This window comes from Hemitrygon akajei, chromosome 13 (genome assembly GCF_048418815.1).
Source record: "Hemitrygon akajei chromosome 13, sHemAka1.3, whole genome shotgun sequence".
Classification (NCBI taxonomy): domain Eukaryota; kingdom Metazoa; phylum Chordata; class Chondrichthyes; order Myliobatiformes; family Dasyatidae; genus Hemitrygon; species Hemitrygon akajei.
Window position 1 is genome coordinate 56455268 of NC_133136.1, and position 15976 is coordinate 56471243.

General features: G+C 41.5%; 1 protein-coding gene across 1 annotated transcript in view; it reads left to right on the plus strand.

Annotated features, from left to right (window-relative positions):
- scfd2 (sec1 family domain containing 2) overlaps positions 1-15976 on the plus strand; it is a 259523-nt gene that overhangs the window by 242069 nt on the left and 1478 nt on the right. The window contains exon 8 of the mRNA XM_073064670.1: positions 8771-8890. Within this exon, the coding sequence (XP_072920771.1) occupies positions 8771-8890 (120 nt within the window). The remainder of the gene's footprint in view (positions 1-8770; positions 8891-15976) is intronic.

The following is a 15976-nucleotide window of genomic DNA, read 5'->3' on the forward strand; positions in this document are numbered from 1 at the left end:
CGACTGTGAATTAATGATAGGGGATTCCAGGATTTTGGACCAGAGAAGAAGAAAAACAGTGATACGTGGGAGGGTTAAGACGTCAAGTGATACAAGACTGCCTTGTTGGAAATAGTCACGGTGATCTGACTTGCTGTTGAACAAGCCTTGGTGAATTGGTGCAATACTGACTGTAAATATTATACAGTGTAGCCCAGAAGTATGCTGGTGTGGGAGATGGGTATTTATCTCAGGATGCTGAACACCTCTAGGAGTGTTGGAGTTGCATGCCCCTATTCTCCACAACGGCACTCCCCCCACCCCCGCCACACCATGCGGAAGAAAATGGAATGTGTTCTAGCCCAACTGATGACTGACCTGTAAATAGTGGAGTCAGAAAGTCATTAGAAGATACCAAGCTTTTCTTCGAGTTCCATTTGACCCTTAATGTGTCCTTGTATAATGATGAGGAAGCCATCCCATTTTCCATATTGTTATCACCATCACTTGCTGGGAGGAAGTGGGTGGTGTCAGCTAAGGGGCAACAAGCAAGATGCTGAATGAACTCTACACACAAAATGCTGGAGGTTCCTACCATGTCAGGCAGCATCTATGGGGGAACAAACAGTTGAAGTTTTGGGCCGAGATTTTTCATCAGGACTGGAAAAGAAGAGAAAAGAAGCCATAAAAAGAAGGTGGTTAGAGGGGAAGGAGTACAAGCTGGCAGGTGATAGTTGAGGCCAGGTGAGGGGGAAGTGGGCGCGTCGGGGAGGGGGAATGAAATTAGAAGCTGGGAGGCAAAAGACTGAAGAAGGAGGAATCTAAGGTGAGAGGGTACTGAGTCGTGGAAAAAAAGGAAGGTGGAAGGGAACACGAGGGAGATGATTGGCAGGTGAGGAGAAGAGAAGGCATAATAGAGTAACCAGAATAAGGAATGGAACAAGAGAGAAGCAGGGAGGGAGAAGAAATTGTCATGTTACATACCCCGTAACTGGGTCACTCACCAGCAAAGATAGAGAGGTCCGTTGAAGTCTGATGGTACTATTTTTTAAAGTCTTTATTAATAAAGGGGCACAAAAATAAGATTAATACAAACATTCAGATAATATACGTCGTCAATACTCAATCTAAAGGCGTGGGTACAATAATAATAATCAATAAGAAATAGCTCTATCGTTGTCTAGGGGATACTGTATTGTCCGATGGAAAAATAAAAGTCACTGTCATTCAAGCTGCAGCTCTTTGGGTTTAAGAGAGACGGTTTTAAACTTGCCCGGGTCTTTTATGAGGCCAATCCGTTGAGTCAGGGGAGTTGGTTCCCCGTTGTTAGTTCAAAGCCGTTTTCCGTGGTACCAGGTACCAGCCACCAGTCCCAGGCAATGGAACTGAACGCACATGGCTTCCTTCAAATGGCTTCCCGCTATTACGAGATCGCTAGCGTTTCTACAGCCGTTCCTACAGCCCCTCTTTTATCCTGACTTGCAAGGTCGTAGATGTCAATCAGGTTGGGGGATGATGCAATCTCTCCCCTTCACCCAGCCCACTTTGCCCGAGGGCTCTCACGTAGCATAGGATCTCAATCCACAAATGTGTCTCCAAGAGACAATGGCCATTTCCCCTAGCTTTACATCGCCGGGGAACGAGACAGTCCGCACGTCTCCTTCTCATTTCCTGGGCCCCCTGACCCAACCCAATAGTGATCTTGCGATTCTCACAAAGGAGGGGGCTGCGGGCATAACAGTCAGAGGCTAGAGAATCGACATTAAGTTGGAGAGAGGGGAAAAGGTGTGCTTAATGGTATGTTCCCATTAGAGATGGCAAAAGTTAAGGAGGATGATATAGGACATAGGAGCAGAATTAGGCCATTCATCCCATCGAAACTGCTCCACTATTCCATCGTGGCTGATCCCGGATCCCACTCAACCCCATACACCTGCCTTCTAGCCATATCCTTTGATGCCCAACCAATCAAGAAACAATCAACTTTCACCTTAAATATACACATGGACTTGGCTTCCACCGCAGTTTGTGGCAGAGCATTACACAGATGTACTACTGTCTGGCTAAAAAAACTCCCTTTACCTCTGTTCTAAAGGGTTGCCCCTCAATTCTGAGGCTGTGCCCTCTAGTTCCAGATACCCCCACCACAGGAAACATCCTCTCCACATCTACCCTAGCTAGTCGTTTCAACTTTAGGTAGGTTTCAATGAGATCCCCCCACATTCTTCTAAATTCCCATGAGCACAGGGTCAAAGCTGCCAAACGCTCCTCGTATGTTAACCCCTTCATCCCCAGAATCATCCTCATGAACCTCTTCTGGACTCTCTCCAATGACAACACCTCCTTTTGGAGATGTGGGGCCCAAAACTGTTGACAATACTCTTAATGTGGCCTGACTAGTGTTCAGCATTATCTCCTTGTTTTTATATTCTATTCCCCTTAATATAAATGCCAACATTATATTTGCATGTTTTACCGCAGACTCAACCTATAAGTTAACTTTCCAGGAGTCTTGCGCAAGTTTCTGCAGCTCTGATGTTTGAACTTTCTCCCCATTTAGATAATAGTCCACACTATTGTTCCTTTTACCAAAATCCATTCTCATATATTTCCCAACACTGTATTCCATCTGCCACATTTTTGCCTATTCTTCCAATTTATCTAAGTCCTGCTGCAATCACATTGCTTCCTCAGCACTACCTACCCCTTACCTATCTTCATATCATCCACAAACTTTGCCACAAAACCATCAATTCCATTATCTAAGTCATTGACAATGTGAAAAGCAGCGGACCCAGTACTGACCCCTGAGGAACACCACTGGCCACCAGCAGCCAATTAGAATAGGCTCCCTTTTATTCCCACTCGCTGCTTTCTGCCTGTCAGCCATTCCGCTATCCATGCCAGCATCTTTCCTGTAACGCCATAGGATTCTGTCTTGTTAAGGAGCCTTATGTGTGGCACCTTATCAAACGCCTTCTGAAAATCCAAGTAAATAACATTCACTGCCTCTCCTTTGTCCACTCTTTATATAACTAAAAAACCTCTTGGTATCCTAAACACAAAGTACACTGCAGATGCTGTGGTCAAAGCAACACGTACAACAAGCTGGAGGAACTCAGCAGGTTGGGCAGCATCCGTGGAAACCAGATACTGCCCAACCTTCTGAGTTCCTCCAGCATGTTGTACGTGTTGCTGTTGGTATCCTACTTTATATTATTAACAAGTCTGCCCTCATATTTTAACTTTTCCCTTTTTATAGCATTTTTAGTTGCCATTTGTTGGAATTTAAAAGCTTCCCAATCCTCCAACTTCCCACTCACTTCTGCTACCTGATATACCCTTTCCTTGGCTTTTATGCAGTCCTTAACTTCCTTTGTCAGTCACGGTTCCCTATCCCTGCCATTTGAGAACTTCTTCCTCTGTGAGACATATCTATCCTTTGCCTTGTGAACTATTCCCAGAAACTTTAGCCATCTCTGCTCTGCCATCTCCCCGCCAATATCCTTCTCCAGTCTACCTGGGCAAGCTCCTCTCTCAAGCCTCTGTAATTCCCTTTATCCATTGTGACATAGATACATGTGAGTTATGCTTCTCCCTCTCAAACTGCAGTATGAATTCAATCATATTATGATCACTGCCTCCTAAGTTTTCCTTTGCATTAAGCTCCCTAGTAAGTTCTAGGTTATTACACAACACCCAATCTAAGATAGCCTTTCCCCGAGTAGCCTCAAGCACAAGCTGCTCTGAAACCATTATGATTCCCATAATGTTTTTTTCACTCTTGCAATTTCTTAACTCCACCCACCCACAAATGATTTGTTAGATATGGAGGCTCACAGAGTGGTAGGTAAGGACAAGGGGAACTTTATGATTACGGGAAGATGGGGTGAGAGCAGATGTACAGGAAATGGAGGAGATGGGGATGAGGGAACCATTGATGGTGGTGGAAACAATTTTCTTTGAGAAAAGAGGACATCCCAGATGTTCTAGAATAGAAAGCTTCATCCTGGGAAAAGATGTGGTGGAGTCAGAGGAACTGAGAGAAGGAAACAGCATATTTGCAAGTGACATGGTGGGAAACGGTATAGTCAAGATAACTGTGAGAGTCAACATGCTTGTAAAATATGTCGGTGGGTAGTCTGTCTCCAGAGATGGAGATAGAGAGATTAAGAAAGGGAATATGACCAAGTAAATTTAAGGGCAGGGTGGAAGTTGGAAGCAAAGGTGATGAAATTGATGAGCTCAGCATGGGTGAAGGAAACATGGTCTCTTTAGTGGGGTCCTGTGCAAAGGCAAAGTAAGAGGAGGTGACTGAGAGCTACCTTCTGGTGGAGGTCAGTTGCCAGACTACAACAGCACTGCGCTTGTATGCAGGGTTGATGATAAAGTGGGGATTGTTGCAGAGGAAGTGGAGGACAGTGTGTTCAGAGAGGGTGAGTTTAGAATAGGTGAAAGGAAAGGTGAAGTTCAAAATTCAAAACTTTTAGAGTTTTCAGTCCATTTGATCATGTGGAGGTTCACACCTGAGCCAAAACTATCCTTTCACCTCTTTATATTGGAATGCTTGATGTCTCGTCAGCATTTTAAAATGAAGAGATCTATGACAGGCACATAGATCTCAGTGAGAGTTGGGGAATCCTTATCAAAGAAGTAGGCTTGGAGACAAGCAATGGAAGAAGAGTTCGGCGTTATGGGTGGAGCGGGTACAGGGGTAGTAAGACCCTTGCTAAGGACCGAACATTCCGCCACAGAGAAAGGAAAGTAGAAAAGGATGGTGAAGACATTGCAGGTGTGGGAGCTGGGGTCAAGGGAGGATTGCGGTGTTCAGGGAAAGTGGGGTGGGAGGAAGATATGGGCTCAGAGAAATGAAGGGGGTGTGAGGGGTAGAGGAGAGCCTGAGAGACCAAGAGTGGGTAGGGAGATCGTTGGAAGAAGAAGAGCAGTAGGACTCAGCGGCAGTAAGAAAGGTCTCAGCCTGGAGGTGGCCTGTGTCAGGGCTGCTGTTGGAGCCAGAGCTGGAGGAACTGAAGATTACTTCCAGTATCTACAGAATCTCTAGTGTTTGTGATTTGCAGAATGAGCTCAGCATCAGTAGAGGGAAGTGGCCATTCAATATTTTGGGTCAGGATTCGTCATCTGGACTGAAAGACAGAGGGGAGGACAGCTGCTATAAAGAGATAAAGGGAAGGTTATGGCTCAGGTGTAATGCTTCACAAGATCAAATAGGCTGAAAACTCGTGCATACAGTAATGGCGTAATTGTGATTAATGATCTGCTGATAAAGTACTGAAGAGCATTCAACCATGCAACCTCTTTAGCTGAGAGGTGTCAACACTTTATGAAAAGAAGCATTAGTCAGATAAAGGAAGAAGTTCACTAAATATACAGCCTCTTCAGTTATAACAAGCTCACTCTCATTCCCAACCATCTGGCAAATTGTTAGAGGCTGAAATAATTGAATTTGAGCATAGCTAAGTAATCAAAAACAAGAAATAAATTGAATTGTGTACAACTAAACAACCAATTATTTTGTAACATTCTTTCTGAATGATTAAAGTTGATAAAAAAAATAAATTTATGAAAATGCAGATAATTCTGTTCAGAGAATTAAAAATGACAATTTTTTTCTGGACAGTAGAGGACATTTTTAGGGATTCTTTTTCAAAGGGAATAGAGCAATCAGGCGTAAGTTAGTACAATTTTATCTTAATTCCTATACCAAGAGGGTATACAATACTGCTGATGTATTTGTCACACACACAAAATGTTGGTGGAACGCAGCAGGCTAGGCAGCATCTATACAGAGAAGCACTGTTGACGTTTCGGGCTGAGACCCTTCGTCAGGACTAACTGAAAGGAAAGATAGTAAGAGATTTAAAAGTAGGAGGGGGAGGGGAAACTGCGAAATGATAGGAGAAGACTGGAGGGGGTGGGGTGTTGCTGAGAGCCGGAAAGGTGATTGGCAAAAGGGATACAGAGCTGGAGAAGGGGGAGGGGAGCACCAGAGGGAGATGGAGAACAGGCAGAGTGATGGGCAGAAAGAGAGAGGAGAAATAAAGGAGGGGGGAGAAAACTAAATATATCAGGGATGGGGGAGGAGGGGCATTAACAGAAGTTAGAGAAGTCAATGTTCAGGTTGGAGGCTACCCAGCCGGTATATAAGGCATTGTTCCTCCAACCTGAGTGTGGCTTCATCTTGACAGTAGAGGCCATGGATAGACATATCAGAATGGGAATGGGACGTGGAATTAAACTGTGTGGCCACTGGGAGATCCTGCTTTCTCTGGCGGACAGAGCGTAGGTGTTCTGCAAAACGATTTCTCAGTCTGCATTGGGTCTCAACAATATGTAAAAGGCCACACTGGGAGCACCGGACACAGTATTTGTCTGTATTTGATGTATTTGTCTCTGAGTTATTGCCCAGTCACATGCTATGGTAGCAGAGTTTTACCCAATGAATAATTTTCAGGCATCTGATGAATTATATTGATAAAATTGATCAAATCTCATTCAGTATATTGGATATTAATCATACAGGTGTTTGCCACTTGAGTTTCTACCTTGAGATATTTATAAAAGAATAAAGATGATAATAAACAGCCAGGCCCTGCTTTAAGTCACTTTTGTGCAGTAAGTTGTTGCAGGAAAATTCTGATGAAACAGCATCTTGTAGAAAATTAGGTTATTAACATTACTCTCGGAGATTAGGCCTGGCCAATAAACAAGACTTGCTTTTAACTAGGTTAATTGGCCATTGTAAATTGTCCTGTGAATAGGTTAGCATTAAATAGGTGGGTTGCTGGGCGGTGCAGGTCCTCGTGCTGGAAGAGCCTCTGCTGTGCTGTATCTCTAATAAATATCTAAAATAAATAACTAAATCCAATCGAGCAATTTCAGATTAATCCAAGAGTGAAAATTTTACATTTTGAATAATAAACACCCATAAAATTAACAAAATAGATGACTGTTCATTGACGGAGCTTAAGCGCTGTCGTGAAACTGATGTTGAGCAGATAACTGATCAGACAAATTCAGAGTAAATGAAGCCAGCAATGTTTACTTTTTTAAAACGAATAAAAATTTCTTCCTTTCTCAATTCAATAATTACACACCAACTTCTCACACACTATTGAGTTTACCTTTTCTGTGGACATTTTAATTCAGGCTGCTGCTGACTTTAAAGTTGGAAGCAGCATTTCCTGCCTGAGTGGCTAACAAAGATGAATCTGACAGTGAAAGGAAGAAATAAGGCCTTCGCATCCATGTGCTGAAGCACCAATTGCTGGCCTCATTTCAAATTAAACTGATGACGTCATTTCACTTTGAACATTTGAACTCACTAACTAAGCTGTGGCTTGGTATTTCTGGAATTTGTTTTGCATTCCTTATATCCTGTTGGAAAACTATTTCTCTTGGACAGAAAAATACTTCAGGGCAGATTTCTTTGCTCTGGGTTATTTTTTAACTTGCCACACAGAGTTGTTGTCTAATTGGAATGGAACTTCAGTTACAGTATGGCACAGCGCCCTTTAACCTACGATAGCCGTGCTGAACACCATGTCAATTTAAACTAATTCCATCTTTGTTTATTTCAAAAATAGACTTTATTCATAATAAAAATATATATACAAAAGAAGAAATGCTGCAACACTTCGACATTCACGGTTATTACATTCAATAGTGTGTTTTTTTGAAATTATGGTACTATTGCTCATGGGGTGGTACACCCTTTCATTTTTTTGAGGGACTTCCCCATCCGACTCAGCCCCTCCATGTCTTGTAGTGAAGAAGCTTAGTCTGTGGACCTTCCCACCAGAGTCTTTGCATTGGCTGCACCAAGCTTCAGTACATCTCTCAGCATGTACTCCTGCAGTCTGGAGTGTGCCAGTCAGCAGCATTTCCTTACAGACATCTTGTTGTACTGGAAGACCAGCAAGTTTCGGTCAGTTCAAAGTGTGACTTTTAGCAAGCTGATGACCTTTCAGTAGCACTTCTTGCCTTTCTCAGTGTGTGTACCCCTGGGAACACTCCGTAGATCAGAGAGTCCTCTGTTCTGCATCTGCTGGGGGTGAACCGAGACAAGGACCCTTGCATCCTTCACCACACACTCTTAGCAAATCCAGTCTGCAAGGAGGTGAGCGACCATCTCTTTCCCATCACAGTTGTCCCGAGAGCAGTGTGTTGGTAGGATTCTGTCATCTGTACAGGAAGGATCTGACTATGAGGGCCCCTCTCATCATGAGAGTTTTTGATGTTTGTTAATGAGTTCAGGCGATGAGACATTCTGCCAGTGATTTGGACAGTTTGTTCAGGGAACCACTCCACAGAGTCCCTGTCCTGTTGCTAATTCTGTTTGCCTGCACAGGGGCTATATCCCTCTATTCCCTGCCTAGTCGTGTGGCTGTCTAAATAGCTCTTAAACATGGACATAGCTTTAGAGAGGGAGGGGAAAGTTTAAAGGAGAATTACGAGGCAAGTTTTTTTGGCAACTATTTCAAAAACTGCTAGAAATGTATCACATCGTTAAATTTATCTCGGTGTTGAATGACAATCTTAAAAATTATTTTTTAAATCAAAGTTATTCACTGATCTGTATAATGATGTGTTTGTGCCATTTTCATCAGTATTCTTTAACACGGTAATTGTTAATTTCTGTATGTGTGTGTTGTTATTGAATTGTTTCTTTTTTTTGTAATTTATTTTTTTCTGCCTTGGAAAAGGAGCATTGAGTTGTACAGTGTAGTCTGGATTATGACAAAAATACTGTTGTATGTTGTTAACATGATAGGTGAGCCGGCCCCATCCCAGTGACCATCCCTTGCTAATCGTGTTCCTTTTGGGTGGAGTCACAATCTCAGAAGTACGAATGATAAAAGACCTCGTCTCAACATACAAACCCAACTCTCAGGTGAGTAATATTTGCACTTGACTGATGGAGTGAGTCAACATTGTACATATTGAAAGCAATTGTTACTATTTTAAATAATTGCTCCTCAGTCCTAAAACTGAGGACTGATAAGCTAAGGTTTATGCTCAGTTAGCTGGCCTTTCAATTTTCCAATTGACTTTCATGGATTTAGGCTCAGGGAAGGAGGAATCAAAGATTTCCTCTTGCTTTCTGTTGAGCTTGAATTGGTTTTGATGCGTGTTTAAAGGTCTGGATTTGATTGTGAAATCCTCCATAGTGGAATAACTCCATCTGCTGAATAAATTAATGCATTGGAATGTCCATTAAGGGTTATTGGTATCTCTGTAACTTTAGTCAAGAGAACAAGAGTTCATGATGTCTTCGTCTGCTGCTACAGGCCATAAAACTATGTCTGGCCACAGCTACAAGTAATATCTCTATAGTTCACAGTTGTAGATAGGCTTATTGGTGCAGCTTACAGAGAGTGAATGCTGAGCAAGAATAAATAAAGAGTAAATTGAGATTGTAAAGGTATGGAGGTTTAGGAAGGATAAGGGTATAGAAACAGAGAGAACCTACAGCACAATACAGACCCTTCAGCCCACAATGCTGTGCCAGACATGTACTTACTTTAGAAATTACCTAGGGTTCCCATAGCCCTCTATTTTTTCTAAGCTCCATGTACCTATCCAGGAGTCTCTTAAAAGACCCTATCGTATCCGCCTCCACCACCGTCGCCAGCAGCCCATTCCACGCACTCAGCACCCACTGTATAAAAAACTTACCCTGACATCTCCTCTGTACCTACTTCCAAGCACCTTAAAACTGTACCCTCTCGTGTTAGCCATTTCAGCCCTGGGAAAAAGCCTCTGACTATCCACATGATCAATACTTCTCATCATCTTATACACCTCTATCAGGTCACCTCTCATCCTCCGTCGCCCCAAAGAGAAAAGGCTGAGTTCACTCAACCTATTCTCATAAGGCATGCTCCCCAATCCAAGCAACATCCTTGTAAATCTTGTATCCTTGTAAATCTCCTCTTTCTATGGTTTCCACATCCTTCCTGTAGTGAGGTGACAAGAACCGAGCACAGTACTCCAAGTGGGGTCTGACTAGGGTCCTGTGTAGCTGCAACATTACTTCTCGGCTCTAAAACTCAATCCCACGGTTGATGAAGGCCAAAACACCATATACCTTCTTAAGCACACAGTCAACCTGCACTGCAGCTTTGAGTGTCCTATGAACTCAGACCCCAAGATCCCTCTGCTCCTCCACACTGCCAAGAGTCTTACCATTAATACTATATTCTGCCATCATATTTGACGTGCCAAAATGAACCACTTCACACTTTTCTGGGTTGAACTCCATCTGCCACTTCTCAGCCCAGTTTTTAATCCTATCAATGTCCCTTCGTAACCTTTGACAGCCCTCCACACTTTCCACAATATCCCCAACCTTTGCGTCACCAGGAAATTTACTAACAACATCCCTTCATGTTCTCATCCAGGTCATTCATAAAAATCACAAAGAGAAAGGGTCCCAGAACAGATCCCTGAGGCACTCCACTGGTGACCAACCTCCATGCAGAATATGACCCGTCTACAACCACTCCTTGTCTTCTGTGAGCAAGCCAATTCTGGAACCACAAAGCAATGTCCCCTTGGATCCCATGTCTCCTTATTTTCTTAAAAGCTTGCATGGGTACCTTATCAAATGCCTTGCTGAAATCCATATACACTACATCTACTGCTCTACCTTCATCAATGTCTTTAGTCACATCCTCAAAAAATTCAATCAGGTTTGTAAGGCATGACCTGGCTTTGACAAAGCCACGCTGACTATTCCTAATCATATTAATGTTCATAAATCCTGCCTCTCAGGATCTTCTCCATCAACTTACCAACTATTGAAGTAAGACTCACTGGTCTATAATTTCCTGGGCTAGCTCTACTCCCTTTCTTGAATAAGGAAACAACATCCACAATCCTCCGGAACCTCTCCTGTCCCCATTGATGATGCAAAGATCATTGCCAGAGGATCAGCAATCTCCTCCTTCACTTCCCACAGTAGCCTGGGGTATATCTCGTCCAGTCCCAGTGACTTATCCAACTTAGTGCTTTCCAAACCCTCCAGCACATCCTCTTTCTTAATGTCTATATGCTCAAGCTTTTCAGTCTGCTGTAAGTCATCCCTACAATTGCCAAGGTCCTTTTCTGTAGTGAATACTGAAGCAAAGTATTCATTAAGTATCTCCACTTTCTCCTCCAGTTCCATACACACTTTCCCACTGTCACACTTGATTGGTCCTATTCTCTCACGTCTTATCCTCTTGCTCTTCACATACTTGTAGAATGCCGTGGGGTTTTCCTTAATCCTGTTTACCGAGGCCTTCTCATGGCCCCTTCTGGCTCTCCTAATTTCATTCTTAAGCTCCTTCTTGCTAGCCTTATAATTTTCTAGATTTCTATCATTACCTACTTTTTTGAACCTTTTGTAAGCTTTTCTTCTTGACTAGATTTTCAACACCACAGTTCCTGTACATCACCACCCTTTCCGTCTCATTGGAACATACCTATGCAGAACTCCACGCAAATATCCCCTCAATATTTGCCACATTTCTGCCATACATTTCCCTGAGAAATTCTGTTCCCAATTTATGCTCCTAAGTTCCTGCCTGATAGCTTCATATTTCCCCTTACTCCAGTTAAACGCTTTCCTAACTTGTCTGCTCCTATCCCTCTCCAATGCTATGGTAAAGAAGATAGAATTGTGATCACTAACCTGATAGCTGACCAGGTTAATTTCCCAATACCAGTTCAAGTACAGCTTCTCCTGTTGTAGGCTTATCTACATATTGTGTCAGGAAACCTTGCTGACACAGCTAACAAACTCCACCCCGACTAAACCCCTTGCTCTAGGAAGATGCCAATCAATATTGGGGAAATTAAAATTAAGTATGGTGAACTGGAGTGGACCATACATGGAGTGAAGATTTGTGAGATGGAGGCAGTGAAAGGCATGCGATATCTTAAAAGTTTACTGAAAGAGTACTATGTCAATCAGGAGGTAAAGGCATCAAGGCTAAAGCAGAGGTAGATTAGAAGTGAACATTTTTGTTTGAAGATATGATCTGACATCAAAAAAATAAACATTGTGAAGAACATAGAACACTACGATTTGAAACGATTTGAAAATCAAGGAGACTGCAGTAGCAACTTAATTTTACTTTGTTGCAGTGTTCATGTTGTTTGTGAAGCAATCCAGATGAATAGATATTTGCAATGAAAAGTAATGAGTATATAGTTGAACAACACACTAGGATACTGGAACGTAAACAAGGTGGTGGGAAATCTGCCCACAAAGTGAGCTAATTTAGCCAATAGATATCAATTACCCAAAGATTCTATCTGATGCAACAATAACAGGGGTCTTAGTCTCTAAATTTCATATGCAGTAAAAGACTGATATGTAAATCTGGTAAATAATGGTATATCTGGTTCTCTCATCACACTTTTGGAAGAATGTGATTAGAATTGAAAGGGTACTGAGGAGATTGCTGGGGTTGAAGTGGCTCAGTTCTCTTGACAGGACAAATTTCTTTTCTTTGGAGTGGAGACTGGGAGTTATACAAACTTTTGATGTCATACATAAGGTAGAAAGTAGAAAACTTTTCTCCAAAATAGAGATACTTAAAACTAGATGGCATAGATTTAAGGCAATGATAAGAGGTTTGGAAGGGATCTGAGGAAGAACACTTTCAGCAAAAGAGTGATTTTGTATTCTGGAACATTCTGGGTGAATAGCAGAGGCAGAGACTCTCACAACATTGTAGATGTCTTGAATCACCAGTGTACACAGGGCTACAGATGAATGCTGACAAATGGGATTAGTGTGGTATGGTAGGCATGGGCGTAATGGACTGAACATAGAGCCTGTCTTTATGCTGTCTGACTATATGACTCTGTACCTCTTCTAAGTTATTTGATACTTTCTTTTCTGTAAATTGGAAAACATCAACACTCCCAATAACTGATCCAACCTGCTACCAATCAAGTTGATCCATTTTGAAATAAATTTTACACATCCCAACTAAATGTTTACTGCAAATGGCTTCAAAAATAAACCAAGGGATAAGAAATTTGCTATGGTTTCAGTTCTGGATATACCCTTGAGTTTAAAATTCATTATCATTCCCTTTGTAGATTGTCTGAACCAAGTACAATACTAATTGATTATTTCTACTGTAAGTGTGAAGAACATGTCATTTTTTAAGTCAGTTTCATGCTGAAAAACCCACACCCAACAAAAAGCCATCTGAGATTAGGAGTTGCTCTTTTTCCTGTTGGGGTTCATTCAACTGAGAAACCACTGAATATCTCCTTCCAGAGCATACAGATGCTTTTCAAGTAATTCCGGGTTCCCGCTTCTCCAGTTTTCTGTATGCTAATCATGCCAGGAGAATAAAACCTACCAATGATTGAGAAATATGCCTGAACGCCATCTCAATTAATTTGAAGGTGATTTTTTTGAAAAGTTTTTTCCTGGGCCTCATTATCTTGCATATCTAACAACATCATCTTTCTCTCTTTATTTTTCCTCGTTTGCCAGCCACTCACGATTTGCCTCATGGTTCATAGCTGCAACTGAGTGGATGATTTGTTACTCAGATTGTGCACTGGTGTCTATAGCAGGCATGGGCAAACTACGGCCCACGGGCCATATGCGGCCCGTTAAGCTTTTTAATCCGGCCCGCAGAACTTGATGAAATTATATTAATAAACCTTGTTAACACCTCAGATCCATCCTGAGAATCGCCACAACAAAACTAAATCCAGACTTTGATGCGCTGGCTAAAAAGGGAGACCAACAACACTGTTCCCACTGAAATTAAAAATAAGTTTCTTCGTTGTGTTATGTAAAAAATGCATTTGAAAATATTTTTTTCAATAAGCCTTACATGTTACATGTCATTTCTGTTAAGTGATGGACATGAGTAGTGCGCAGGTGCACGTACGTTCTCAAAATAAAAAATGCGCTCCAGATCAAATAACGCGTTCCGCATACTGGCGCGCTGTCACTGTTCTGTCCTTGTGCTGGTCGTTGTTGAGTTTTGGCACAGGGGACAATTGAATAAGAAGGAGCAGGACAAGTAGACCTGCATCTCCTACCGTTTTTGAAATAAAGACAGTCAGGAGGAGAGTGATGATGATAATATCTTGAAGGATAACAGAATTTTCAGTGCTTTAAAATAATAACTGTTACTATTAAAAAAAGCTGTATTTTATTCATTTAATTTTCAGTGTTTTAAAAGTCATTTCAATAAATAGCTAAATACCATGGGACTTCAAAGACAGATATTTTGTTGTAATGCATTTGTTCATTTTCAATTGAAATTAAAGCACATGTTTTCTACATATCCCATGATATTTTATTTTCTCTTATGAGGTGTATTACCAAAACACTCCGTCCATCTGCTCCTGGTCCGGCCCCCTGTCAAATTTTAGAACCCTTTGTGGCCCACAAGTCAAAAAGTTTGCTCACCCCTGGTCTATAGCATTCACATCAAAGTAACCATGGCTGAGCAGAATCAGCTTCAAAACACATTGCATCAGGAAAGGAACAAAACTTCAGCTGGCAATTAACTCTCCATGTAGTACAACTAGGAATCAAAACCTAAGTAATACAGTGGATTCCAGTTCATTGGGCCATCAGTTAATTGGAACAGCCACTTATTTGGGACAACTTTTAAAGAAAAAAATCAAATTGAAAAATAGCTGTGATTCCCTTTGTTTATTTGGGACACAATGCTACCTAATTGGGGCAGGAGACAATCAGTCACATGCACTCGTGCGGCTATAAGACACTACACTGTGCTTAGAGTAAACAGTTGCATCAGTTGCTTGTGTTAGGTTATCCATTTGGGCCAGCAGAAAAAAAGCAGTGATTTGGGATACATTTATTTTTAAACTGAGACCTTTGCCATGAAAAGGTTTGACACTAACTAAAAACATTACCCTGCTGGACCAAGTTAAAAGTCAGCTTCCTAACACCACTCATCACCAGCTGGCAGAGATAACTGGAGTGGCAAAACCCACAATTATACACTTGATACATCAGCAAGATAAATGGCGAGAAGAATGGGCATTATGTGAGTAGCAACAGGGGCCATCACAAAAACAAAAGCCTGAACATAAGGACCCAGATGTTGAAGAGGCCCTGAATCAATGGTTTCTGATTATAACTAAGTGTGCATGTTAGTGGACCAATGTTAAAAAAACAAGTCAAAGGAGTTAGCCAAGAAGCTGGGTCACAAAGATTTTAAAGCAACAGATGGTTGGTTGTCTCAATGGAAATATAGGCACCACATTAAGTTCAAGCAACACTCATAGCAAGAAAGGTAGTGCTGATACTGTAAGTGCAGAAACATGGAAATCCACAAAACTCCCCAACTTGCTTCAAAAATTTTGTGCAGATATCTACAATGAAGATGAAACAGGCTTTTTCAATCATGCCACACCAAACAGTTCCCTTGGCTACAAACAAGCTACAACATTGGGTTCAAAGGAAGCACTGGATCGTATAACCATTGTTATGTTCAAATATGTCAGGAACTGATCAAAAGGAGTTATTGGGAAAAGCTTTAAACTTTAATGCTTTATGGATAGTTTACCAATTGCCAGGTAACACTCAATGAATTCAGATGGTGGTAACCATTATGAACTAATAGAGAGATTTATAGTACTGTAGTAACATTGGTAGTTTACTAATTTGTTCTGTATTTAATTTAAATACATAATTTTTTACTCAGTTAAACAGGGGTTTGGCTTTTTGATACCTTTTTAACTATTGCCATTAAACTTCAGATAATTAGGGCAGCCACAATCTAATGGGATCTGCTGTATTTTTTGTTACTGTCATTTAAGCTTAAATAATTATTGGACATGGAGAATTTCACTATTTCATTGAAAAAGCTTCAACAGTGAACACATCATCTATTTCTCCTTACAAAGGTATATAGTTGGCTGCATGTTCATCAACAAATCAATTTCCTCCTCAAAAAAATACATTGCTTTTAGAGTGGAC